This window comes from Erinaceus europaeus, chromosome 18 (genome assembly GCF_950295315.1).
Source record: "Erinaceus europaeus chromosome 18, mEriEur2.1, whole genome shotgun sequence".
In the NCBI taxonomy this organism is placed as follows: domain Eukaryota; kingdom Metazoa; phylum Chordata; class Mammalia; order Eulipotyphla; family Erinaceidae; genus Erinaceus; species Erinaceus europaeus.
In genome coordinates this window covers 62,435,441-62,461,757 of record NC_080179.1, presented here as the reverse complement: position 1 = coordinate 62,461,757, position 26,317 = coordinate 62,435,441, and the positions used below count along the sequence as shown (strand labels likewise).

General features: G+C 38.8%; 1 protein-coding gene across 2 annotated transcripts in view; it reads right to left on the bottom strand.

Moving 5' to 3' along the window:
- The window catches only part of ARHGAP15 (Rho GTPase activating protein 15), a 785,763-nt gene that overhangs the window by 237,707 nt on the left and 521,739 nt on the right, over nucleotides 1-26,317 (bottom strand). For both annotated transcript variants that reach the window (XM_060178060.1, XM_007539658.3), the window contains exon 11: nucleotides 11,331-11,408. In XM_060178060.1, coding sequence (XP_060034043.1) covers nucleotides 11,331-11,408 — 78 coding nt within the window. The remainder of the gene's footprint in view (nucleotides 1-11,330; nucleotides 11,409-26,317) is intronic.

Sequence of the window (26,317 nt, the reverse complement as noted above, 5' to 3'; positions counted from 1 at the left end):
AAATTCAAATATATGATGGTAAAAACAATATTTAGTTATTAATATTTAGTAAAATGCTACTAATGAAAAACTAATATTGATCTGAGAGTAAGATATATTGTACAATAAATGTGAAGAATAATTTTACTAAAAATCTTTTTAATCATCACTGAGGCTTCACTGCTCCAGGATGACTTTTTCAGATATATGAAGAGACAAAGAAAAAAAAAGAGAGAGAGAGAGACAGAGAGAGAGAGAGAGAGAGAGAGAAAGTATAATACCAAAGCTTCCAGTGCAGTGGGATCAGACTCCAACCTGGGTTGGGCACAAAGCAAAGTAGTGAACCATTCAAGGGAATTACTTAGTTAGCACAATTTTGTTTTAAAATAAGTCTTCAGATTTTGTGAACTTCAGAAACTAGAAGGACTGCTATCAGACTTGCTATCAGAATATTATGATAAATTTTAGCCATAAAACACATACCGCGTTTATGTAAAGAGTCTGTTGCTTGACCTCCATGTTCAGCATTGCTTATTGATTACAATTCACTTTCTTAAGTAGTTAGAAAGTAATATAAGTTTCACCATCAAGAGTTATTTATATATTTATTTATTTATTCCCTTTTGTTGCCCTTGTTGTTTTATTGTTGTAGTTATTATTGTTGTTGTTACAGATGTCTTCGTTGTTGGATAGGACAGAGAGAAATGGAGAGAGGAGGGGAAGACACAGAGGGGGAGAGAAAGATAGACACCTGCAGACAGCTTCACCACCTGTGAAGCGACTCCCCTGCAGGTGGGGAGCCAGGATCTTGAACCAGTATACTTATGCAGGTCGTTGTGCCACATGCGCTTAACCCACTGCGCTACTGCCCGACTGCCACCATCAAGAGTTTTTAAGTTTTCTAACTCAATGTAACTGAAAAATGAAATACGAGTATGTTTCCAAAGTCCCAAATGATGTTAAGAGTCTGGACATTTTATGATCAAGTGATAGTTCTAGATTTAATGAGAAAATAAATCATTGTTAAAAGATAATCTTGTCACACAGAAGCAGAAAGGTACAATATCAATACTCCGCCTTAGGGAAAAAAAATAAGTAAGAATAAAAATGTCCTGCAGAATGAAATAAAGCAAATGACAGTTTGTTTGGTTGCTGTGGTAGTTGGTGGTGAGAGTGAATTAAGGTTAAGGAAATACCTCATTTAAAAATAATAAGAGTTCCAGCCTTTAGGTCCATGATTGTTCAACAATTTGTTTGGCTTTGTATGTTAAAACTCTTTTCAGCTACCAGGTTCCAGATGCTAGCATGATGCCGACCAGACTTCCCTGGACAGACGACCCCACCAATGTGTCCTGGAGCTCCACTTCCCCAGAGCCCCACCCTACTAGGGAAAGAGAGAGGCAGGCTGGGAGTATGGATCAACCTGCCAACACCCATGTTCAGCTGAGAAACAATTACAGAAGCCAGACCTTCCACCTTCTGCATCCCACAATGACCTTGGGTTCATACTCCCAGAGGGTTAAAGAATAGGAAGGCTGGGAGTCGGGCAGTAGTGCAGCGGGTTAAATACACGTGTCACAAAGCACAACTACCAGGGAAGGATCCTGGTTCGAGCCCCCACTCCCCACCTGCAGGGGAGTCACTTCACAGGCGGTGAAGCAGGTCTGCAGGTGTCTATCATTCTCTCCCCCTCTCTATCTTCCCCTCCACTCTCCATTTCTCTCTGTCCTATCCAACAACAATGACATCAACAATAATAACTACAACAACAATAAAAACAAGAGCAACAAAAAGGAAATAAATAAATAAATATTTTTAAGAAATAAAATAGGAAGGCTATCAAGGGAGAGGATGGGATATGGAGTTCTGGTGGTGGGAACTGTGTGGAGTTGTACCCCTCTTATCCTATGGTTTTGTTAATGTCTACTTTTTAAAATAAAATAGTAATAAATATAATAAGAGGGCACTATAGAATCACTTAATAGAAAAATAAATGGACTTCATAGAAGAACTCTGTTATAACAGAGCTGGAAGATTTGAAATCCTTTTCCAGATCTTTATTTTTCTGTTTCATCCCATCCCACTGCTTATTTCATGATGAAACTTAGAGTTGTTCATATTTGTTTTCTTCTTTTTTATTCAATTTTTGATACTGTAAATAATATGAAAAGCATCAGGATAGCTGCTAATGCAAATGTTTTGCTATGCTCAATGGCACAAGTCTATACAAAAATAGGTTAGATACATTGAACAGTTGGTAACACAAAATTATTTTCCTGATAACTTGCTCTCTTGCTAGAGTGCATTCTTCGTAAGTACAAAATAATTAAATCTATTTCTTTACAGGAATATTTAATTTGAATTATTATGCAAATAAGATCTAGGTGAATGAAGATAAAATCATGAGTGAAAACTGAGAAAAACAAAAACTCTTCCATTTAAAGCACACACAATCATATGCACACACACAGATACACACCCACATACCCAGTTAACTTTCTTTATCATGTAGATTGATGACACTTGGATATTTTGTTCCTCTGAGTGTGAAAAAGTAAAAGAAGGTGTCTGAAAAAAAAAATCTTCCTTGATTTGGTTTTCTATATGTATGGAAAACATGTTTAAACCTCATTAAGTCATTTACTCTCCTTAAGAAAAATGGTTAGAGGGACTATCTGTTACTGTGTACTAAAAGAGACCTATCTGAACATTTCTCAGTCAGTTCTTCCTGCAGTGAAGCACTATTATTGGCACTTGGGCTCGAAAAGCTTCATAGATGATGTTTTCCAAAACGGATGCCAGTCTTCCTTGTTCCATTTTGAGAGGGTGTGAGCGGGTGTCTAAGTAATATCAAAAAGGTTCTGAACTGAATTTGGAATGTGGCCAGTAAGCTTAGATGGGCAGCTCAAGCTAGAGTATTGCTGTTAAGAGGAGAGGGAATTCAGCCTGGTGGGATTTCTAGGATCCACAGTCAAAAGTTCTCATGACTCTCGTGACTGTTATGTAGACTTCTCCATGCTCAAGTCTGCCCTTTGCAAATGTACCCCTACGCAAGAAAACCATCAGGTCACAGATCTTTCTCACAGTGTTACAGGCTGATGACAGGTTGACATCTAAGGTCGTGGACCAGTTTTCTTTGGGGGAATACCCTCTCAGAGCTAAAGAGTTGCATCAGCAAAATGTCACTAAGAGCTGTCACCAAATACAACAAATATGAAAGTGTATTGCTCACTTGTGCACGATAACTCTGTAAACAGAGAATCCACGCTGCTTTTCCTGAAGGCTGCAACAAAATACTGTGTTAAATTAGTTTCATGGTTCAAGTCTAGATATGTAAAGCCCCAAAGAAAACGGCAATGTCAGGCTCCTTCATAACTGTGATGCTTGACACTTCTCCAGATAAATCTTTTTCTCAAAGTGTTTCAGACAAATTCCTATAGCTGTATTTATCACATAGCAATACCAGGAAGCACAATGTGAACAGAAAGCCACTAACAAGTGTGTATAGCATGAAAATATATAAGAAGACAATCCACGATTAGTGAATGAAAATGTAGCATCACAGCACTGGTTTTGGCAAAGAATCTGAATCAGAGACCAGAGATCAAGACCAAGGCGTCTCACTTCCTTAAAACAGGTTAAGACACAGAGGTTTAGCACCTTTAAATGGGAATGCTTCATTATTTAGGATACGAGCAAATATTAAATGACACAAGGAAAACACTTAGTTCATTGCCTGACACAAAGAAAACCATGAAAATACGTTAGCTACTTTTGTAAGTATAAGTATTATCATCATTACTAGTTAGAATTAGGAAATGCTTTTCAAAAGTGATCACTATGAATTTAATTTGTATGCTATCTGATCTGGAAGTATAATAAGGGTATCCAATTCCTACTGATTTAGTGAGTCAAACAGAAAACCAAAACAAATTGAATCATTCAACTGGTGTATTTAGCATTGCTGATGATTATAGTATTCACAAAAGTTACTGAAATACATAAATTGCTATTGAACTGTTCTTGAAAAATCCCCCAAATCAGTTTTCATTTATCAAGCCTAATGGTGGGTAGGGCTTCTTTATTTAAAAATGTATATTTAGAACCTTCTAAAATTAAAGCATTGAGGAGTTTGAACATGGAGGAGGTAAAGGTGTTAATACAAATCAAATATGCTCAACTCATTTTATATTCTATCTTTGAATGCAAAAAAATGATGCATTGCATTAACACACCATTGCATGCTTTTTCTGGAATCATCACTATTACATACACACACACACACACACACACACACACACACACACACACATATGCCACGTCACATTGTATACATTTCAACCTCTTTTTACACAGCACTGATTCTCTTATAAGTCAGTCTGCTGTCAGAATCCAGGATGTAGATGAGGGGGAGGTATGGTGTTAGAACCGAGAATATGAATTCACTCCAGATGCTTCATTCAAAGTATAATCTGATAAGACAATTTGAGAGAGACTGGTAAATCCATTTCTTTTATCATCTAATTAGAAAAACTCCACAACAAAACTTGGATAAAATCACCAGTATCAAAGGTCCTATGCAGCAAAATCTGTGTTGAGTGTGTTGCATTCTGACAGTGCTATAAACCAGGGAGACAGTTTACTGACAATTCTGTGCTACCAGATACCAACTCAGGCCTCTGTCCAGCTTTACATTGTCAACTCTCATGGAAACACAGCAGTTGCATAGTCTCAGAGGATGCTGAAGTTTGGATTGCAAAAGACAAGATGGACAGATTTCATATTTTCATTGCAGATTTTTTTTGTTGTTGCCTTTTCAAACTGCTGAGCATAATTTTTAAGGCAGGAAATGCAACTAGTGTTTGTTTCTAGTGTTGCTTCTGTTTTGAGACTTCTTCTTTGCAGAAGAAATGTGTTGCCCAGCTGTCTAGAATCCCAATCAGGATATAGTTTCAGCATGAAATATATTACAAGAATGATTTTAGCTGGTTGTAAATAGGAATGAAACTGAGGCTGGAATAGTTTATCCATTTTTTTTTTAACCAGAGAATTGGCACTTTGGTTCAGCCAGATAGGGCCAATGTGAATAACCAAGATACATTTAGTTATATTTTATTCCCTTTCTTTTCTTTTTTTACTTCTTTTTTCTCCCTCCCTCCTTCCCTTCCTTCATTTCTTTCACTCTCTCCCTCAGAAAAGAAAGCAGTTGTAAATGACAAAGGCCCATATTAGGATGCAGACCTATGGAAAGCCTCAGTTACAGAGAGTCTGGACAGTCAGACTCACATAGTGTTGGGCCCAAAGCACTGCACATAAAGTGGTGCTTTGACTCAAGGTTCATGACTAGGGAATTCAGTGCTTCTCAGTAGTGATGGTTGAGGTGCAACACACACATGATTCCACAATTGCTCTTTTATGGGGAGTCCCAGGGACAGATACAAGGATAATTCACTGGGCTTTGAGGTGTACAGTACTTTGTGGAGGCAATAGATATTTCCATCTATCTTTTATTCTAAGTTTTACAAATCTGAATGCTTCTGGAACATAGTTACAGATTATAGTTGGTTATAATCTCTTCAAAATATGGCATTAAATCTCTGAGCCTTATAATAGATGAGACTCTAGTAATCAGATAGGCATATACTACTATGAATTCAACGATTCACTGTAATGGGAACACAGAGAAAAATCTCACTAAAGGAAATGCTGCAAACCTTCCTGGAGGAATTTATCTGTAATCTGGGCGTTGAAATTAAGGAAAGATCTACCAGCCGGAAGGTTTGCGTGTATGTGATGGGAAGGAAGAAATAAGAGGATAGTAAAAATTGAACTAAGAGTGTCATCCAGGGGCCAGCTTGTGGTGTACCTGGTTAAGTGCACACATTACAGTGCACAAGGACCCAGGTTCAAGCCTCTGGTCCCCACCTGCAGGGGGAAAGCTTCATGAGTGGTAAAGCAGAGCTGCAGCAATCTCTTAGTCTCTTTTCCTCTCTATCTTTCCCTCCTCTCTATAATTATTTCTCTATCCAATAATAAACAAAAAATTAGAATATTTTTAAAAATAAATAAATAGGAATAAAAAGAGTGTCATTCCATTATTTCTTATTTATAAGTGATATGCAGACCCTGCCTATCCGTGAATGAACAAAAAGGCAGATCATCTGAATGTCTGCGCATTTTTTCTTGTTACCACCTATATTCTTATGATAAATTTTAGTATGTAAATCAGGCACAGTAAGAGATTAACTGCAATAATAAACAGAGCAACTGCAACTATAAACTGTAATACAAGTTCTGTGGTTGTGATTTGAAAGTATCTTCCCCTAAGTGATATTTCTGGACTGTGAATGGCTGTTGATAATTTAAATGATGAAAAGTGAAATCACAGATCAGAGGAGAGTACTATTTGCAAAATTTTAAGATAGGCAATCATACATAAATGTAGAAACATATTTGCCTGGCAAACCAGAATGTGATAACTGTCTACATTCTTGTGGGTTCCCACTCTGCCACTCAAAGAAGACTGGTCATGGAATAAGTGCTATCTAGAAGGTTCCCAGCTGTGGCCATGAACTGTGAGCTCAGACTGACAGGGACTCAGAGGTTTTTTCTGGCTCCTCTGCTAAATATGAATATACTTGGGCTAAAGGTCAGATCATTGTGGTTAACAATGAATTATATTTATATATTTCTTTTGGTTTGGGAGCTACTCTCTGCCCTACTCCAGCTTTCCAATTCTAGTCTCAACTTTGATACCATCCTCCCAGACAATATTTCTAGTTGAACTGCTGGGAAATCGTGCCGATGCAGTCACATCTGCCATGTTGTCCCCTCAGGCTACTGCTAGTTCCTGCGAGAGTTGGGACATTCTCAGAGTGCCTGTTCAGCCATGTTGTGCCCTCAGGGCATTGTCTATATCCCCGCGATATTTGGAGTGCTTTGGTTACTCCTCCCCCTTCCCATTCTCACGAGAATTATTATCCTATCCTGGAGTGCTATGGTTACTCCTCCCCCTTCCCATTCTCGCGAAAACTATTCCTATAAAAGCTCTTCTTCTTCTGCACCTCGCTCTCTTGCCAGCGCTTCACTCCCGTATTCAGACGCAGGAAAGGTTACTGTGTGAGGCAGCCATTTTCGCTACCTCCATGTAGCCCAACCTGCCTCTCTAGCACCCAACTCTGAGGTGCCAGCACAAATAAAGATTTGTGTTTCCTCTTCGCTCCGGACCCCCTCTCTCTCTTCTCCGTGGCCCGCACACAACATCTGACGCCTGATGTGTCCCGCACTCACACCTGGCCTGAGGTCCAGAAAAGCCGCCCAGACACAGGTAAGTGGCAGCCGCCTGACTCTGTGGCCCTCACCATGGGATTTTTTTCATTTTACGAGGAGGTGTCCCAGACATTATTTCCTTCTCTCCCGGGACAGGTTCTCGCTCTCAGAGACACTTTAATTTTCGCTACACCGTGGGTTCTCATAGCTATAATTGCCACTTACAAGATATGTACAATGTGGTCTGCCATGAGGATAAGTGACCTTGAGGCTGAGATATGAGAGTTAAAGCACATGTGCTTAAGACTTAGACGCCCTAAGCGATCAGCGGCTAGACCCAAAAATTCCATTCCCACAGACACGTACATGTGTTCATAAGCTCCTCCTCTGACCCCGCCCCCTGACACTCCAGGTTCAGCTTCTCCTGAGGCTTCTGCTTCTCTGGCCCTGCCCTCTGCTTCCTCTGAGGCTTCTGGTTTTCTGACCCCGCCCCCTGCTGATACCTTGTCATTAAGAGACCTTGTGGCTGAGACACAGGAGTTAAAGGATATGTTTTCAGCGTTTAGAGACCTTAAACCTTTTGCAGTCTGCCCCAAGAGCTCCGTCCCCATAGATACGTGCTCAATTTAATTTCCCCTGCGGCCACTACGGCAGCTTCTACTTCTGTAACTCTTTCCCCCGTATCATCAGACCAAGTCCACACCTTCCCGGTAAATGTGGCCCCTAATAGACAAAACCCTCAGGTGTGGGTTTCACATGCATTTTCCCTCAAAATTACTCTAAACCTGTCTGGGTTCCTGCCCGCCATGTCCAACAATACCCTCAGGATGGCGCTGTTATCCCTAAAGAACAAGAAATACTACAAGAGGACTAGATAAAGGATACATCCCAGGATCCATAATATGACATGGCAGAACCTACAAAAGTTGGCTCACAGAGCCCTCTCTCCTACCCCTTCCCTGAATGTCTTATGTTATGACTGGCCAGTTGTGTTTTGTGAGTGAGTGTGCTGAATGACCAAAAATTTTTGTATGACCCATCTGCTCAGAGTACTCTAAATGTTAAAACTGTTGTCACTAACATGCTAACTCAGGTTACTCTCTAAGTAACCTGAGTCTGTTTATAGTCCAAAGTCAATTATAGTAAACCTCTAACTTGTTACAAGTTTTATTTTTTTTCACAAGTAAGTGATTACAGCTATCAAGCCTTCATATGAGGAATCATCTGTTCATATGGTAAGGTATTAAACTGTAAGAAGTTCCTCCATATCCAACCTATGTGAATTAACAACATTCACATATTCTTGTACACTTAACTGGTGTATCTTGTCTTGCCACCATAGGCCTGCCTTTGTCAGCCAACAATTTAAAGATGTTTCCCTTTATAACATCACCCATGCCACGGACATCCTTTACTACCCCCAAAGACAAATGGCTGTTCCCCTGGACATCACATCCACTGACTGCTTCCCTTAGACTTAAGATATGATCCCACCTCTTCATACCAATGGATACATTCCCCCTTCCTTACCTGTCTACCCTTAGTTGTAGGACCCTAGCTTGTTTTACTTCTTCTGCTCACAATAGGTCCTATAATTCTTTTTTTTCAACATTTAATTTATTTATTAATAAGAAAGAGAGGAGGAAAGAGAAAGAACCAGATATCTTTCTGGTACATGTGCTGCCAGGGATCGAACTTGGGACCTCACGCTTGAGAGTCTAACGCCTTATCCACTGCGACACCTCCCAGACCATGGTCCTATAATTCTTAACAAGCTCATGGCCTTTTTGCGGCAACAGATTGATGCCATAAAGATGCAACCTATACAAACTCACTATTGTAGGCTGGACATGGCAGAATATTGAGTTGCTATGGAGGATTTGCCCCCCCTCCATCAGAACGTCCACCATGTAGAGGGCTGGCTAGCCAATGACGGGTAAGAGGAAACTAGCGCTATCCAGTCAACCTAAGACAGGGCACCTGGTACTACTGGTGTTCCAATGGCGGGTAAGATGGAAGGCTGATCCCCAACCTAAGAAAGGCACAGTCCACCCTGCCACAAAACAAAGTCTGCCAAACATCAAAACATGATATAAGACAGGGGGACATGTGGGGAGCCACATGTGCCCTCAAGGTTGCTATTGGCATGCCCATAGAGTTTATGTTAAAAGACAGTTCCTGGGAATTGGGCGGTGGTGCAGCAGGTTTAGCGCAGGTGGCGCTAAGTGCAAGAACTGGCTTGAGGATCCCAGTTTGAGCCCCTGGCTCCTCACCTACAGGGGAATCACTTCACGGGCGGTGAAGCAGGTCTACAGGTGTCTTTCTCTCCCCCTATCTTCCCCTCCTCTCTCCATTTCTCTCTGTTCTATCCAACAACCACAATATCAGCAATAATAACAATATAATTACAACAATAAAACAACTAGGGCAACAAAAGGCAAGATACCAAAAAAAAAAAAAAGGGATAAGATAGTTCCTGCTTCCCTACACCTTAGAGTCTTTGTTAAAAGATAAGTTCTTTTTCCCCATGAATATATAATAATAAATGAATAGGAAAGATACATCCCCCAATACTCAGTTGGCTAAGGCACCAAACCTCTTTTTCTATAAAGCATTCAAATCAGATGCCCTGCTAACCACGAGAAGCAGATTGTTTTGTGTTTCCTCAACAGGAAGCCCGGAAAAAAACATCTGGACCCCTGCACACCCTGACATCATCCACTAGATGTCATGACTACAGTGGCACACCCCCTCCCCCCAAAACCCTAGATGTCACCTGACGCCATCTGAAGAACCTGATTCACAGACTCCAAGGACGAACTTTTTTTACTGTCTGTCTGCCTTTCCTGCTTCTGCTTTGCCTGTCATGTTTTGGCGGTTCCAGCTCACAATCTACAGAAAAGTGGAATTCCATAGGCTGACCTTCCTCATGCAGCATTTCATCCCCTGCGGTTTCTCCCCCTAGTCGCCTACTTTGGACTGAGACTTCTATCGGACTTGCTGGTATACCCTTTGGACACTTTAGACAATTTTACAGCAGCTTCCTTCCCTTCACATTGCGGGTTTTTCATAGAATGACCCTGAGTAGTTCATAGACTTTACACACTGTTGCCCTGGGCATTAGATAAAAGGAAAGGGGGAGATGCTGTGAAATTGTGCTGATGCAGTCACATCTGCCATGTTGTCCCCTCAGGCTACTGCTAGTTCCCGCGAGAGTTGGGACATTCTCAGAATGCCTGTTCAGCCATGTTGTGCCCTCAGGGCATTGTCTATATTTGGAGTGCTTTGGTTACTCCTCCCCCTCCCCATTCTCACGAGAATTATTATCATATCCTGGAGTGCTATGGTTACTCCTCCCCCTTCCAATTCTTGCGAAAAATACTCCTATAAAAGTCCTTCTTCTTCCGCACCTCGCTCTCTTGCCAGCGCTTCACTCCCGTGTTCAGACGCAGGAAAGGTTACTGTGTGAGGCAGTCATTTTCACTACCTCCATGTGGCCCAATCTGCCTCTCTAGCACCCAACTCTGAGGTGCCAGCGCAAATAAATATTTGTGTTTCCTCTTCACTCCGGACCCCCTCTATCTCTTCTCCACGGCCCGTGCACAACAACATTGAACTTAATCTAAACTATTAAATGCAAGAATGCTAAAATTGTGGGTCCCTAAAAACATACCTAGAATAGACAACCTAGCTAAAGTGTTCACAGCAGGTAGGCTCAGTACTTGTGCTATGTGAGAACAAACCCTGGGCTTAGCTTTTACCTTTTTTTGGACAGTAGTTAATTTCTTCACCTTTCATTTCTCCCTTTATGTTTTTTTTTTTTTTTTTTGCCTCCAAGGTTATTGCCAGCAGTATGAATCCATCATGGCTCCTGGGGATCATTTTCCCTTCTTTGCTAATGAAGCAGTTGGGGAGCTGGAAGGGGCCTTGAACTAGGCAGGGTCCTTGTGTATGTCCTTTAGCATGATGCTATGTGAGCTACTAAATGACCCCTCCCTTTAAGTTTTTAGCAGTACACATTCATAATACATACAGTATAGGGTCTGGGAAAAAAAAGTGTCTGAAATGAATAAGTCACTTACCTTGGTTGACAATAAATTTTAACTTCTGTATTGTTGCCAGATTGCCACTAACTCGGTATATTCCATCAACATCTAAACCTGAAAACAAAGACATGTATTTAGATTCCTTATACAAGAGCTGAGATGCCAAAAGAAAAAAAAGAAAACGGAAAGGAAGAATTTATTAAGTTGCCACTAAATAGCTCTTCCTCAAAGAGGATGCACATTTCTATATCTTTTTTTAAAAAATTATTTTATTTATTAATGACAGGGATAAGAGTAGAAAGAAAGAAAGAGTCAGATATCACTATGGTACATGTGTTGCCAGGGACTGAACTCAGGACCTCAGCTTGAGGAGGCTAACATTTTATCCACTGTGCTAATCCCAGACCACACAAATTTCACAGATCTTAAACCAAGTGATTGTCCATAATTTTATGTCAGTAGACCAATAAAGTTCAGCATCAGTTAATCACTGATAAGTTGGAATCCAGTTAAACCACGAGAGCAAAGATGACATGAAATTTCAACTACAGTTGAAACTATAGTTAAAATTCTTCACACTTCAACAAAGAAGGGAAACTAAGTGACTTAGGGGTGTAACAGAAGAATTTCCATGTATATGTGTACTATAGTCTCTTTTGGATAGCTAAAATAACTCAAAGCATTCTTAATCCATCCCTTTTTTTTTTTTCTTGCCTCCATGGTTGTCGCTGGGGCTCAGCACTATGAATCCACTGCTCCTGGAGGCCACTTTTTCCATTTATGTTGCCCTTGTTATTGGACAGGACAGAGGGAAATTGAGAGAGGATGGGAAGACAGAGAAGAGGAGAGAAAGACACCTGCAGACCTGCCTTACCACCTGTGAGGCAGTCCCTACTCCACATCTTTCTGCTCCATCACATTGTTTTTTTTATTTGCATTCACTATAGGATATCATGCACTGGTTTGCTGTCAAACTATAAAATGAAAATTCCATTCATATATATATGTATATATATGTGTGTGTGTGTGTGTTTTTCATTTGCTTTTTTTCTCTTTTGTTGCCCTTGTTTTATTATTGTTGTTGTAGTTATTATTGTTGTTGTTACTGTTGTCATCATTGTTGAATAGTACAGAGAGAAATGGAGAGAGGAGGGGAAGACAGAGAGGGGAGAGAAAGACAGACTCCTGCAGACCTGCTTTACTGCCTGTGAAGGGACTCCCCTGCACGTGGGGAGGCTGGGGCTCGAACCCATCACCTTATGGCAGTCCTTGCCCTTGGAGCCATGTGCTACAGCTGTTCTACCGTCCGACCCCCTATATATATGTTTATATATACATATATATATATAGCTTAATAATCTTTAGTGATTTGATATAATCTTTATAAAGACAACAATCAAAATAAATCATTGACAAAATGGGTGCACAAGTTTAATATTACTTTAAAGTTGATCATTTATAATTGAGAAAGATTTATCCTGGTAGATTTTGGATAATAGTCACATTTTCCACACATCTCTCTACAACATATCATTGTTTCTTCATAAACAAATTATCATACAGTTGAAGAAATGGGGAAATTAGAAGTGAAATAGTTATTCAAACAGTATTCTCCACCCCCTCCTCAAATGTTAATCACATAATTTTGATGTCAGGAGTGATGGGTCTAGGCCCAAGGAAAGGCTGGCTATTGCTGCCAGACAATGTAGAGGTCATGGGTTTAAGCAGTCTCTCAGGGGAGGCAGGTTGCCTCATGGTTAAACACTGTAATAGCATTATATAAATTTATAGAAATTATTGTCATGTTGTAATAGAGTAAAGGCTTTGTAAAGCTCTTTACTGGCATAAAACAAACTCCTGCACTGCTTTCCCATTTCTGTTCTTAGATTTTTTTTTTTTTAGTAGGAATATTTTTACCATTGTGCAAAATATTGCACTGGGTTAGGGTGGAATTACAAAACTTGTAGCAGTGGTGGTGAGGTGATGATTCAAAATAATAATTCATTATTTGAAAGTATATGTGTTTTTCAGTAGTCTCATGTTTACAAGAATGTGAACAAAGTAAAGTACCACGATTTCCCTTATAGCTCAGCTTCTACACATGTTTAACCTCATTATCAACAGCCCCCATCGAAGTGGTATTGTACAGTTGATAGACCTAACTGATACATTATAATCCACTGTTTACCCTGAATCCACTGTTTGCATCACAGTTTAGAGTCTGGGGATTGTGTATTCGATCAATCTGAATCAATGAATCCATACTTATCCATCATTTTATTATCATGCAGACTGTTTTAACTACTAATCCTCATCATGGCTTTTACTTTTTTCTGCGTGATGTTTGAGCCTTAACATTTTGCGTGCTGGAGCGATGCTCTGGTTCATCTCTCCTTTCTCTCTCTTTAATATATACATGAATAGATACACATTTGAAGAACTAAATTAATAATTAGACAAGAGGAGGCAATTAGAGTGTTAGAGCTTAATGTGTGAGACCCTACATTTGACCCTACAACCAACCAACCAACCTTTCTTTCTTTCATTCTCTCCTTTTTTCTTTCCTTCTTTCTTTCTTTCTTTCTTTCTTTCTTTCTTTCTTTCTTTCTTTCTTTCTTTCTTTCTTTCTTTCTGCCTCCAGTCTCTGGGGCTTGGTGCCGATACTACAAACCCACCACTACTGAAGCCTTTTTCTTTCCCCCCTTTTCATTGAATAGAAGAGAGAGAAATTGAGACTGGGGGGGGTGGTGATAGTGAGAGGGAGAGAAAGGTAGACACCTGCAGACATGCTTTACCTCTTGTGTAGTGTCCACCACTGCAAGTAGGGAGCAAGGGCTCAAACCTGGGTCTTGCACTTATCCTTGAGCATAGTACTATGTGTGTGCTTAACTGGTGTGCCATCGCCCGGTCCCCTGCTTTTTAATTTTCTTGCTAATTAGTTGGACTCTCATCAGAGGTCAACAGTAAGTGAGTTACTTGGAATCCCACACTTCTCATTACAAATACGACAGTGACTCAATAAATGCAGCAAGCAAGTAAAAAGACCTAAAAAAGACACCATAAGGTCCTTAATAAAATATTTTCTACTTAGACCTAGATACCTTCCTTATCTACACCCTATTTCACTTCCCTCAATCACTCTAAGTCCAACCGTGTGTCAGATAAAGTAAGGACTACAAAAGCTGGATAAGGGCAAGAGACTGTCACACTTTAATGATGGCCCTTTTGGTCATTGCCAGGCCACCCCATCATCTGGGACTCTAGTCAAGGAATCCTTGGATTCCCATATAGATATAATAGGCCTAGACCTCTGACTGATCCCTCTCTCCATCACTGGTCATCTCCATCAGGTACAACATCATCAGCCTTCTTATGGTCCTCCATAGGACCTTGCCCTCAATGTAGAATCACAATGGTAGAAACTGTCCCACTCTCTGAAGGGAGGCTTGATCAACATACTCTGCCACTGGAGGAAGACAGGTCCTGAATGAGTGCAGTCTAGAATGTTCTTAGCTGTGACCATGAAATGTAAGCTCAGTTTGACAGGGATGCAGAGGCTCCTGTGCTAAACCTGAATAGGCCTGGGCCTGAGGTCAGATTGATGGGGTTTACCGGTAATATTATTTATATACTTTTCCCATATTTGGGAGCTTCTCTCTGCCTTTATCCAGCTTTCTAATCCTATCCTCAACTCTGACTCCCTCTTCCCAGACAATACTACTAGCCCACCTGCATGTTAGCTGTTGGGCTCAGTCAAAAATAAGTAAAGTCATGGGGCCCTTGGGATATGCCTAAATAGATTTCCCAGCTCCTCACAACATGAAGACCCCAAATCTCACCTGCTATACTTTTCCCTTTAGGTTCCTGATTCTTAAACAAATTGTTCTGCTTTCTATTTTAATGCTTTTCAGCTACTAAGTTGCAGATACTACCATGACACCAAACTGACTTCCCTGGGCAGAGGACCACACCAATGTGTCCTGGAACAGAGCTCTACTTCACTAGGGAAATAAAGAAATAGGCTGGGGGTATGGATCAACTTGCTACCATCTATGTCCAATGGAGAAGCATTTACAGAAGCCAGACTTTCCAACTTCTGCTCTCCATAAAGATCTTTGGTCTACACTCCCAGAGGAATAAAGAATAGGGAAACATCCAATGGAAGGGATGGGATATGGAACTCTGGTGATGGGAACTGTATGCAATTGTACCCCTTTTATACCACAATCTTGTCAATCATTATTAAATTACTAATAAAATTATAACATAACAAGACATTGAGTTAAGTATGTTGACTATAAATATCTCTTTATACAAAATGTGAATCAGGGTTTTATATATTCTGAAGCCATGCCTCTTTCTTGCCTGTGACTTTATATATTATTAAAATGCACCTGTACTCTAGAATTAGAGACAGAATTTTTATTATTTTTTTCTATTATTATGAAACTTTCATTTTTGTGATGGAAATTTAATGTTGCAACACACAAATCTCCCTCTTGACTTCAAAAGTTTCAGAATCTTTTAAAAGTTCAGTAACCAAAAGTATTTGAAGCAGCAATGTGGGCTGAATATATCCCATGTCTGCAATTGGAGAACACTGCATTATTGAAACAGCTTCATTATCAATTAATGACATGTTATTCTTTATGGACAACTGGAAAGAAGGATTCATATGTATAGAGCGAAAGGGGAGCTCAGACTAGTACCAGTAAAGCTATGGTGTAGCACAGAAAACATTTCATGACTTAAGACAGAAACAAAGCAAAACTAAGTACTGTCGATGGAATTTGAATCTAACTCAACATGACTTACAAGCCCTTAAGATTCAGAGATATCAACGCCATATATCTTGTGAAGAATATCAAACTCAGACGTTAGTGGTTCTTACTTTAAATGGTTCATGCTCTCCTGCTATCATGCTTTTTAAATTACACAGAGTGAAAATGACAAAGTACATCTTAAAAAAGGAGGGTATTGCATTTGCAAAAAAAAAAAATAATAATAATAATCTGGAACCTATCAGTGAGTCTTAGCAGTTATAAATTATATAGATATAGTTTTAAAGTTGATTAGCTTTCTGCTGAATGGCTTACAGGATGGTCAACCCAAAGTCTAGGAAATATTACCCAAGTTACAATCACTCACGTACCATCCTCTTTTTGCTCCACGAACTTTGAAAGTTATGCCAGACCAAACCAATGTAAATTGGTGGATTTAGACATCCTTTTCATAACCACATTATCCTTGCTGGACTGGAACGTACTTATTTTGGAAATATAATTAGGCTTTGTATGATTTTTAAATGACCAATGTCTTCAAGGTACCCATGTTGTTCTCTGGTGAAATTTGGAGAAAAATCACTCTGAGAGGTACTTCATTTAAGAAAATACCATGACTGAATGCTGACAGGAATTTTGCTTCTATGCTAAAAATACTTTGGGAACACGATGAAACTAAGTCTTTTTGTTTTGTTTTGTTTCAAACTGGCATATTAACCCATAGTGAAAATTTTCTGAAGAAATCCATGCTCACCCAAATGTCATTATGTGCTTACCATCAGCTGATAGCTTTAAATATCAAAATAATATTTACCATTGACAAATTCAAGACATGACAGTAAGGGGCTTTTCAAAAAATATGTCCTCTCTTCATCTCCCCCTACCCCCACCCCTCCACCAGCCCTTTCTCTTCTGAAGAAGCTAGACTAAGATGGACACACAATTAAAAGTTATTAGGCCAAATGGCGGTCTAAACTCAGTGGAAAGAATGCTGCTGTCATGAGTAATTCTCACCATAAATCTTAGACACTTTCCAAAAAAGAAGTTAGAAGCCAGCGATGTTTTCAGAGTTGACTGGCTTATCTGACAGAATATGAATAGTTTTTAACAATGCAGATGAGCCTGTTAAAAATAGCTGCAAACTGTAAATTAGGTATCACTTGTTGGTAGTTTGAATAAAGGATAAAATCACAATGATGTGGAGTTTGAGCCTGATTGAGAGGTATGTCCAGAAAGTCTACCTTTTTTGGGGGGTGGGGGTGGGGAGGGCATAGGAATATCTCGAGTCCCAAACATGAGCTGGGAAATTTGTGCAAACTGTGTCTCTCCTGAGATTCATAGCACTTTCTAATTCCTAAGAGGTCAGAGCTACTACAAGAAAATTCATTCTTGCTATAGAGTGAGCACAAAAATATCCAGACTGTCCCCAAATAGTACTACACACTTCTTTCTCCATCCTTCTGAAGGACCTGCTTGGGCTAAGAGTAAAGTACTTAGGGAGGCAAAATCCCTTCTTGTGTAAATTGAAACTAAAGTTTTCCACCACCTAGTGTAAACTTAACTGTTTTTTCTTAAAGACTAATCCTCTTAACTTTATTTATTTTACTTGATATAACACAGAGAAATTGAGAGGGGAGACAGAGAGGGAGGGACAGAGACACCCGTAGCACTGCTTCACCACTTTTGAAGATTTCCCCCTGCTGGTGGGGACTGGGGACTTGAACCTGGGTCCTTGTGCATGGTTATGCATACACTTTACCAAGTGCACTACAACCTGGCCCCTGAACTTAACTATTCATTCACTTTAAATATGATGGCTAACTGACATTGCAGAGTATAATTTGACAGTTGCAACTTACTTTGTCTTCTATTGATATCAATACACTATACCTGCTGTCTGCCTTATTTAACTAGCACTAATTTTTTTTTTTTTTTTGGAAAGTTCTCACTTTTCCTGGGGCCAGGAAGTGGTGTACCTGGTTGAACATACTTGCTACAATGTGCAAGGATCCAGGTTTGAGGCCCTGGTCCCCATGTGCAGAGGAAAAGCTTGTGAGTGGTGAAGCAGGGCTGCAGGTATCTCTCTATGTCTCTCTCCCTCTTTTTTAATTTTTTTATTACCTTTACTTGTCTATTTATTTATTGGATAGAGACAACCAGAAATTGAGAGGGAAGGGCATGATAGAGAGAGAGAGAGAGAGAGAGAGAGCGAGAGAGAGAGAGAGAGCGCTGCAACACTGCTTCACCACCCGCAAAGCTTTCGCCCTGCAGGTAGGGACTGGGGGCTTGAAGCCGGGTCCTTGCACACTGTAATGTGTGTGCTCAACCAGGTGTGCCACCACCCAGCCTCTCTCTCTCTCCCTTTCTATCTCCCACCTTTCAATCTCTGACTGTCTCTATCCAACAAATAAAGATAATTAAAAAGAATAATAAAAGAGTTTTCATTTTTCCAGAATTATCTTAAATAGCTGACACTATTGTGATACCCAATGATTTTATACCCTATGATAACCCCTATGACTTTAGCCACTGTAATTTTATACTAGAATATAGTTCCTTGATAAAAATAAAAACTAAACCTCACAGATTATATCATGAAAATGAAGTATCTATTTGATGAAGCTGGCTGAGAATTGTCATTGTTAACAGTTCTCTTCTAGTTCATTTTGTTGTTTCTCATCTTATACTAATGTGTTGAATTTATTGTTATTACATTTGAGAATGGTATTTATTGCCCTTCATAAAAAATAAAACAGGGGGCCAGGTGGTGACACACCTGGTTAAGAACACACATTATAGTGCACAAGGACCCGGGGTTCAAGCCCCTGATCCCCACCTGCAGGCGGAAAGTTTTGTTAGTGTTGAAGTATGACTGCAAGTGTCTCTCGATCTCTTTCCTTCTCTATTTCCCCCTCCCCTTCTCAATTTGTCTCTATCCAATAACAAACAAACAAATAAATAAATAAATAACTTAAAAAATAAAAGAGTTTAGTCTATTCATAGTTTCTATTACTTCTCAATATGTCCGTTTCTTTTGTTACTATTAACTATGTATCCATGTTAATAATATATTGGATTATTATAAGTGCTATACACTTTTTTCTTTTATCACTTTATTGGGGATTTCATGGTTTATAGTACAGTTGTTCACACACAGGTACAATTTCTCATCTTCCTGTGATAAGAAACATGCTCACTCCCAACTTAGCACCATTTTCCCCATCATGCATCACAACTCAAAACCCTCTCCACCCCCTTTACTCGCATTCTTCCCCAGAGTCCTTTGCTCTGATGCAACACATTACACCCAGTACAAGCTACACATTTTATTTTATTTCTTTATTGGGGTGGATTAATGACTTAGAGTAAATACAGCTATTGGTACACATAAAAAATTTCTCAGTTTTCTGCAAAACACTCTCACCCCAAGCCTAGGTCCTCCTCCATGATCCTGCACCAGGACCTGAAAACCTCCCCACCCCAACCTCCAAGTCCCTTACTTCGGTGCAATACACCCAACTCACTCTAAATTCTACTGTTCTTATTATTATGTTAAATTATGTTCTTATTTTTCAATTTATGTCCATGAGGGAGATCATCCCATATTCATCCTATTTCTGGCTTATCTCACTTAGCATGATTCCTTTAAGTTTCACTTTTTAAGTACTATAACATAAATAGACCATAGATATTTCTTCAAAGACATACAGGTAGCCAATGTGTACATAAAACAGCCATGCTTCTCAGAACATTAGAAACAGACTTATCATATGACCTGGTAATTTCTTTCCTGGGGATATATTCAAAGGAGACAAACACACCCATTCAGAGAGATCTGTGTACACCTATGTTCATATCATCACATTTTGTGATAGCCCAATCTTTGACACCACTTAGATGTTCAACAATAGATGAATTACTAAGAAAGTTTTGGTATATAGATAGAATGGAATACTACACAGCTGTTAAAGTGAATGAAGTCATATATTTTGCTTCACCTTGGGTGGGACGCCAAGGCATTGTATGAGATGAGTCAAAAAGATAAGGATAAATGCCAGATGATCTCACTTGTAGGTGGAACTTAAGAAACAAATCAGAAAAGAAAAATATGAAGCAAAACTTGGACTGGGCAGGGTGTACTGAACCAAAGCAAAAAGTTCTGGGGAGGGAGAGATTAGGAGAATATGAAAAGGATCTGGGGGTACTGATATGCCAAAATGCCAACAGTCATACTGTAAACCACTAACTGCCCAAGAAAATGAATAAGTAAATAAGTAAATAAAAGATGGTCATCTTATTTTTTGTGAATTATACATTAAAGAAAAATGATAGTAATTACCTTGGAATATTAAAATGGCTACTATTCATAAAATTAAGAAACAAAAGTTCTGGCTAGGATGGAACAAGAAGAGAACCCTCATGTACTATTGGTGTGAATGTAAGTTGATTCAACAATTAGGAAGAATACAATTAAAAATTCACCAAAGAAGTTAAAATAAAAAGTTCATATATCCAGAGGGTAAATTACCTGGAAAACAGAAAGGGATAACTGGAAGAGAGATAATACACTTCCACGTTTATTGCAACATTATTTGCAACTGCACAGATATGGAAACAAACTAAGGATTTATTGATGGGTGAATGAATCACAAAGACACAGTATTTATACACAACGGAAATGTTATTCAGCTATAAAGAGCCATGAAGTCTTAGTAACAACATGATGAACCAGAGGGTGTTATGCTAAGTGAAATAAAGGAGAAAGACACACACCATATGATTTCACTAATATGTGGTAGAGAGTGAAAACCAATAGGTAAACTAAACAAAATACAATAGTAAAGATCTTGATTATAGGATCAGCATGTGGCAGGTGGAAGGGAAGGGGGAAAATGGAGGTGGGATTCAAGGGGTATTTCAACTGGGGCAAAGTGACAAGGGTGTTGATTGTCACGATGTACACCTGAAAACTATTTTTCTCCTCTTGTTCCTCCCTTGCTGTCTCCTTCTCCTCCTTCTCCTTGTTCTTCATTTTGACAGAGGGTGCATGACAGAGAGAAGACAGAGAGAGGAAGAGGGAGGTCACAAATGGAGAAAAGGCAAGACACCTGCAGCACAGTTCCACCACTCATAAAGATTCCCGTCCTGCAGCTGGGGATGGGGTGCTTGAACTTCGGTCTTTGTACATGGTAACATGTGCTATTGTGTGATCCACTACCAAGACTATATCTAATGCTATAAAGTAATGAAAATTCAATATACGGTTGAAAAAGGAACTTGTATTTATTCCTCAACCCCCCTTTAGACTCCATCATTTCCATTTTTCTTTTTATGACTTAGGTTCTCAAGGTTTACAACAACTGAGTATGAATAGTTTTGTGATTTCTCTATGGGTGACACTAGCTCCATGTTTTTTCAAGGATAATGTTTGGGTTCTACCTGAGAATATTGATTCAACCAACAAACAAAAATAAAACAGAAATTCAGATCAAAATAACATCATGTTACTAAGAAGGAGAGGAAAGCAGATGTCGCTAAATTGGGTAAAGGGGGTTTATTGTGTGGGGGTGGATGGAAACTTGACTTTCAGTGGAACTCATGTAGTGTGTGTGTGTGTGTGTGTGTGTGTGTGTGTGTGTGTGTGTGACTCTAGTGCTTATACCTGAAACTTATACACTATTTCAAGTTAGTTCTATTTCTATAAGAATGTTTTAAAAATTGCTTCATGTACTGGAAGGATAGTTTACAGGATAAAGTGAATGCCTTATCATGAACATAGTCCAGATTTGAACACTGGAAACACATGGGAGGTGATCAAGCCCTGGAAGAAGCTCTGAGGTTATCATGCTTCCTTTACCTCTTTTTTTTTTCTGTCTGAATGAAAAAGCCATCTGGGGGCAGTGAAAATGTGACCCCAACTTGAGTAAAGGGAAAAAATGTTTTACAAAGAGCTTCTGAAAGTCAAAGTTCAATATATTCCCATCTACCTTTCTTTGTTATCTTAGACTAAATACTGCCCAATATAACTTTCTGATAATGCTAAAAACTATTCTACGTATTTACAGTCTAAACCAGTGGTCACTGGCCACTGGCAGATCACTGAGCACTTTGTGCTTAATGCTAATGAGTGGCTGAATATTTTATTTTAAATAACTTAGTCAGGTGTGGCTTGCAACTAGCATATCAGACAGTGCAGCTCGACCTGAGAGTCAGTTTTTGAGATTTGTTCACACCTATGTTTATTGCACTATTGTTTGCAAGACTAAATCTGGAAGCAGTCCAAATGTCCAATGCTATACGGGTGGTTCAGGAAATTGTAGTAGTTATATACAATGGAATACTATTTAGCAATAAGAAACAGTTATACTTTCTGTTTTACTACATTATCCTTGTGAATGAAAGGCTAATTTATTATTAACTTGAATAAGTACTAGCATGGATATTTCTCTGTTTGAACAGATACTCTCAACTAGCTTCAATCTTAGACTGAGAAACTGAGTGAGTTATCCCATAGGATAAGTAAGTGCTGAGTACAAAGTTCTTCCATTGCCAAAGGAAGGATAATTTTGTTTTGGGATAAGACTTTATTTATTTTTCTCCTGGTAAAATCTAACTTCTTGTGTTGTGGAGGGTATGAGAGAACCTCTTATCGATTGCATTCTTCTCAGATGCCAGCATCTTTTCCTCTGTCCCCTTGGAATTTGTTCTTAGGTTCAAGCAGATATTGAAAATGTTTCCCTAGCATAGGATAAACAAAGGGAGACTCAGCCTTCCCAGATGTTCTAGCTGCTACTTACTATGCCTGATGTTGGCTTCCTCACTTCTAGTGTATTTATATATGTACATGTCAATACTCATATGGTGAAGGCTACACTCAGTTCATAATCTTATGAAACCTGAAGAATGGTATACAAAGACAAAATTTAAAGTGCTAGATTGGTCAAGATTAGTCAAGAAATATCTCAAAGTTAGAAGGAGTTGGAGGTTGTATCTGGTCTCTGTCATAATGTTCTCTGAGTTTCTTTCATGTGTGAATTCCATTGTAATGCTGTGATTAGGTTGACCTAAATAAATGACTCTTTTGGTTTTCTGACTTCCTTAGAATTTGTTTTTAAAATAAATGGCAGGAGTAATAAGCAATTTATTTGGCCTGCCATTATCATGTTGTAGTTTGCAAAGAAATGCACCAGCATAACCTGAGACCCAGACAGCAGGGATGGCCACCTGGGACAAGGGTGAGGGCAGCAAAACCAAAGCAAATCGGCGGCTTCCTGGATGTACCTTTTCTCAAGGAAAGCTTGGACCCTAGGCAAGAAAATTCTGTAGACTATGCCCATATACACTTTTTTTCCTTTGCAAACTTTGCCAACACACACATAAATTAAAGACACACACAGGAGAGAGGAGGAGGAAGAGGAAGATGAGGAGGAAAAAGAGGAGGAGAAGGAGGAGGAACAGAGAGAGAGAGAGAGAGAGAGAGAGAGAGAGGCTTACCAACACAAACAAGAAGAAAACACCAAAAAAAAAAAAAAAAAGCCTTCTTTGGTGGTGAAATCATAAAAGTTACATTACGTGTAGGCTTTGATTCCATCTTACTTGAAATATTGACTTAAAATTCATATATTTGCTTTCCTGCTTTTAAAAACCTTCACTTGTTTTACTTTTTAAATGTCTAAACAAAGTGACCTCATTGTTTTCCATTGGAATTTTTTTTTTTTTTAAACATAGGCTGGGATGATTGAGATTCAAGAATGTGGGAAAATGGATTCCCAAACCACGTCCCTCCCCTTTCATTCTGAACTGTAATTTTTGGCTTGGCTTGAATCACAGTCATCACATTTCAGCCTGAATCTCTCTGTAAAGTGATCTTTCTTAAACATTTCTCTCACTCATCAAGGGATCAGAAACAAAGCTGTTCTAGCCTTTCAGCAAAACACTTACAAGCAGCATTTACAGAGAAGTCTCAAAGGCTAAATTTCCTCTAAAATTGTTTGAAAAGGGAGCATTTTCAGTGCCTTGTTGTCCTTTTTGTGGATCTTGTCATCTGTATGCCGTGAGTTCCAGCAACTATTTTAATCTGTTTTTGTTTGCAATCCATTTGGTGTCCACCCAAAGAAATGCAGGTGATTCTAATTAACTTACTGCTGAAGATGTAGGAAAAAATATCTCAATTGTGTTGTGGAGAATTATACACTGAAAACCTTTCTTCTATTATTTATAACATATTATTAATGAAGATGATTATATGAATATATTTACCTCCTAACACATGCTGTTCACCTTTTTTTTTAATCAATGAGGCTTATGGCACAGGAAAAAGCCACACACATACACAAATACACAGACACAATGCAGACCCCAAGAACATTTGCCAACTTTTATTTAACAAGAGTAGCAACTTAAAAATAACATTATTTTTACTTTGTGCAACATAGTTTAATATCTGAACTAACCCTGTTCCAATAAAAACCTATTGAAATACTCTCAGGCCTAACTTTGCCCTGAAGGTAAAAGTGATTAATTGTAAGATTTTGGCAGATCTCTGCTCACCACCAGGGCAGTTTAATTTAGAACATATTCAACCATTTCTCAGTGTCTCTGTGTTGGTGGAGCATAACTTTTGATCTTTTTTTTTCTGGGGAGGTGCCTCTAATTCAGACCCTTTGGCTAACCACTTCCTGGAGAGTTTTGATGACTTGCCTCTGCTAGGCAGACACTCAGGTGAGAGAGAGAGAGAGAGAGTGTGTGTGTGTTAGATCTGGTCACTGTTCCTAAAGCGGATCAATAAAATTAAATTTCAGACACAAAAGCAAAAAGAGTGACAATGTTCTCTAAACATGTCAGTCATAAGCAAAGTGTTGTTTAGATCAAGACACCATGATTTTTTCACTTCTTGTTTTTTTTCTGTTCACAGACATGTTGGTGTTATTAGATTCTTTCCTCCTCAAAGAGGGAGGTGACCTTGACTATGACTGTGGATGAAACTAAAAAGACTAAGTTCCCTTTGGTCAGGAAACATAAGATTACTTTTTTTTTTCTCTTTTAGGAATGTAGGAGAGACAATCAGATGACATTGTCAGTACTTCTGCTAAAGAGAAATATGTGACTAGTGCATAGTCTTACCTGTGCGGCAGATGGAACTGTGCAAATTTGTCATTAAATGAAAGAACAGAAAGATTTCAATATATTCAGGTTGGAAAGATCAGGGCTTGATGAACTACACCTCTATGCAATCTAAAGCTTGTTGATTGAGGATTTGATATGTAGCAAAAGTATGTGAGGCACTGGGGGTATTAAAAAATAACAGAAATCATAGAGTTACAGAACCGTGCAATCAGCATTGACAATGAGTTCTGCAAATTCATAGATCAGGGACAATGGCTTCTGTGATTTCTAATGCTTTCACATTTACACCACATCTCAGCAATACACTCAGGTTGGTGCACATGTTCTGAAGCCATCTTTAGGAGGAAACACTCTATTATGATATATATTGAATTTCACATGTATCTTGGGATGGATAATCCCAAAATGATTATATGCATTATGATGTTAACATTTTTCTCACTCATCAGTGTAAGGTATAATTATATAAAAAATGATTCTTGTTTATTATGCTATGTGTTTCCTGACTAACTTACTATATGTGTGAATATATATATAGTGTATCTGTATGTATAGCATACCTTTATATTACTCTTAAGAACAAACCACAATAATATTTACTTTATTACCAAAATATGTCATGGATTACATTTATTTATTCTAATGTGTATGATGTTCTCAAGGACTCATTAAAAACACATTGGAAGGCTTCATAAATCTGAATGGAACTGGGAAAAAAAGATAATTATTTTCCCCAGTCAAAAACTTTAATTATCCCAGACCAACTTATGCTATTGACATTTGTGATTTTAGTACTTGTACATAAAGGGCCATACAAATATGAATTCAGAGCTAGCACTGAAGTTGGCTTTCTCGATTTTATTATCACACTGTAAACAAAATGGTCTGGCCAAAGTTTCTTTTAGTATTTTAGGAGAGAATTGATGTATTGATATCCTTTCTTTCTTTCTTTCTTTCTTTCTTTCTTTCTTTCTTTCTTTCTTTCTTTCTTTCTCTCTCTCCCTCCCTCCCTCCCTCCCTCCCTCCCTCCCTTCCTTCCTTCCTTCCTTCCTTCCTTCCTTTCTCACTGTAGTTTCATTCCTAGAAGATTTTTCCAGAAAGAAATTCAAAGACAGA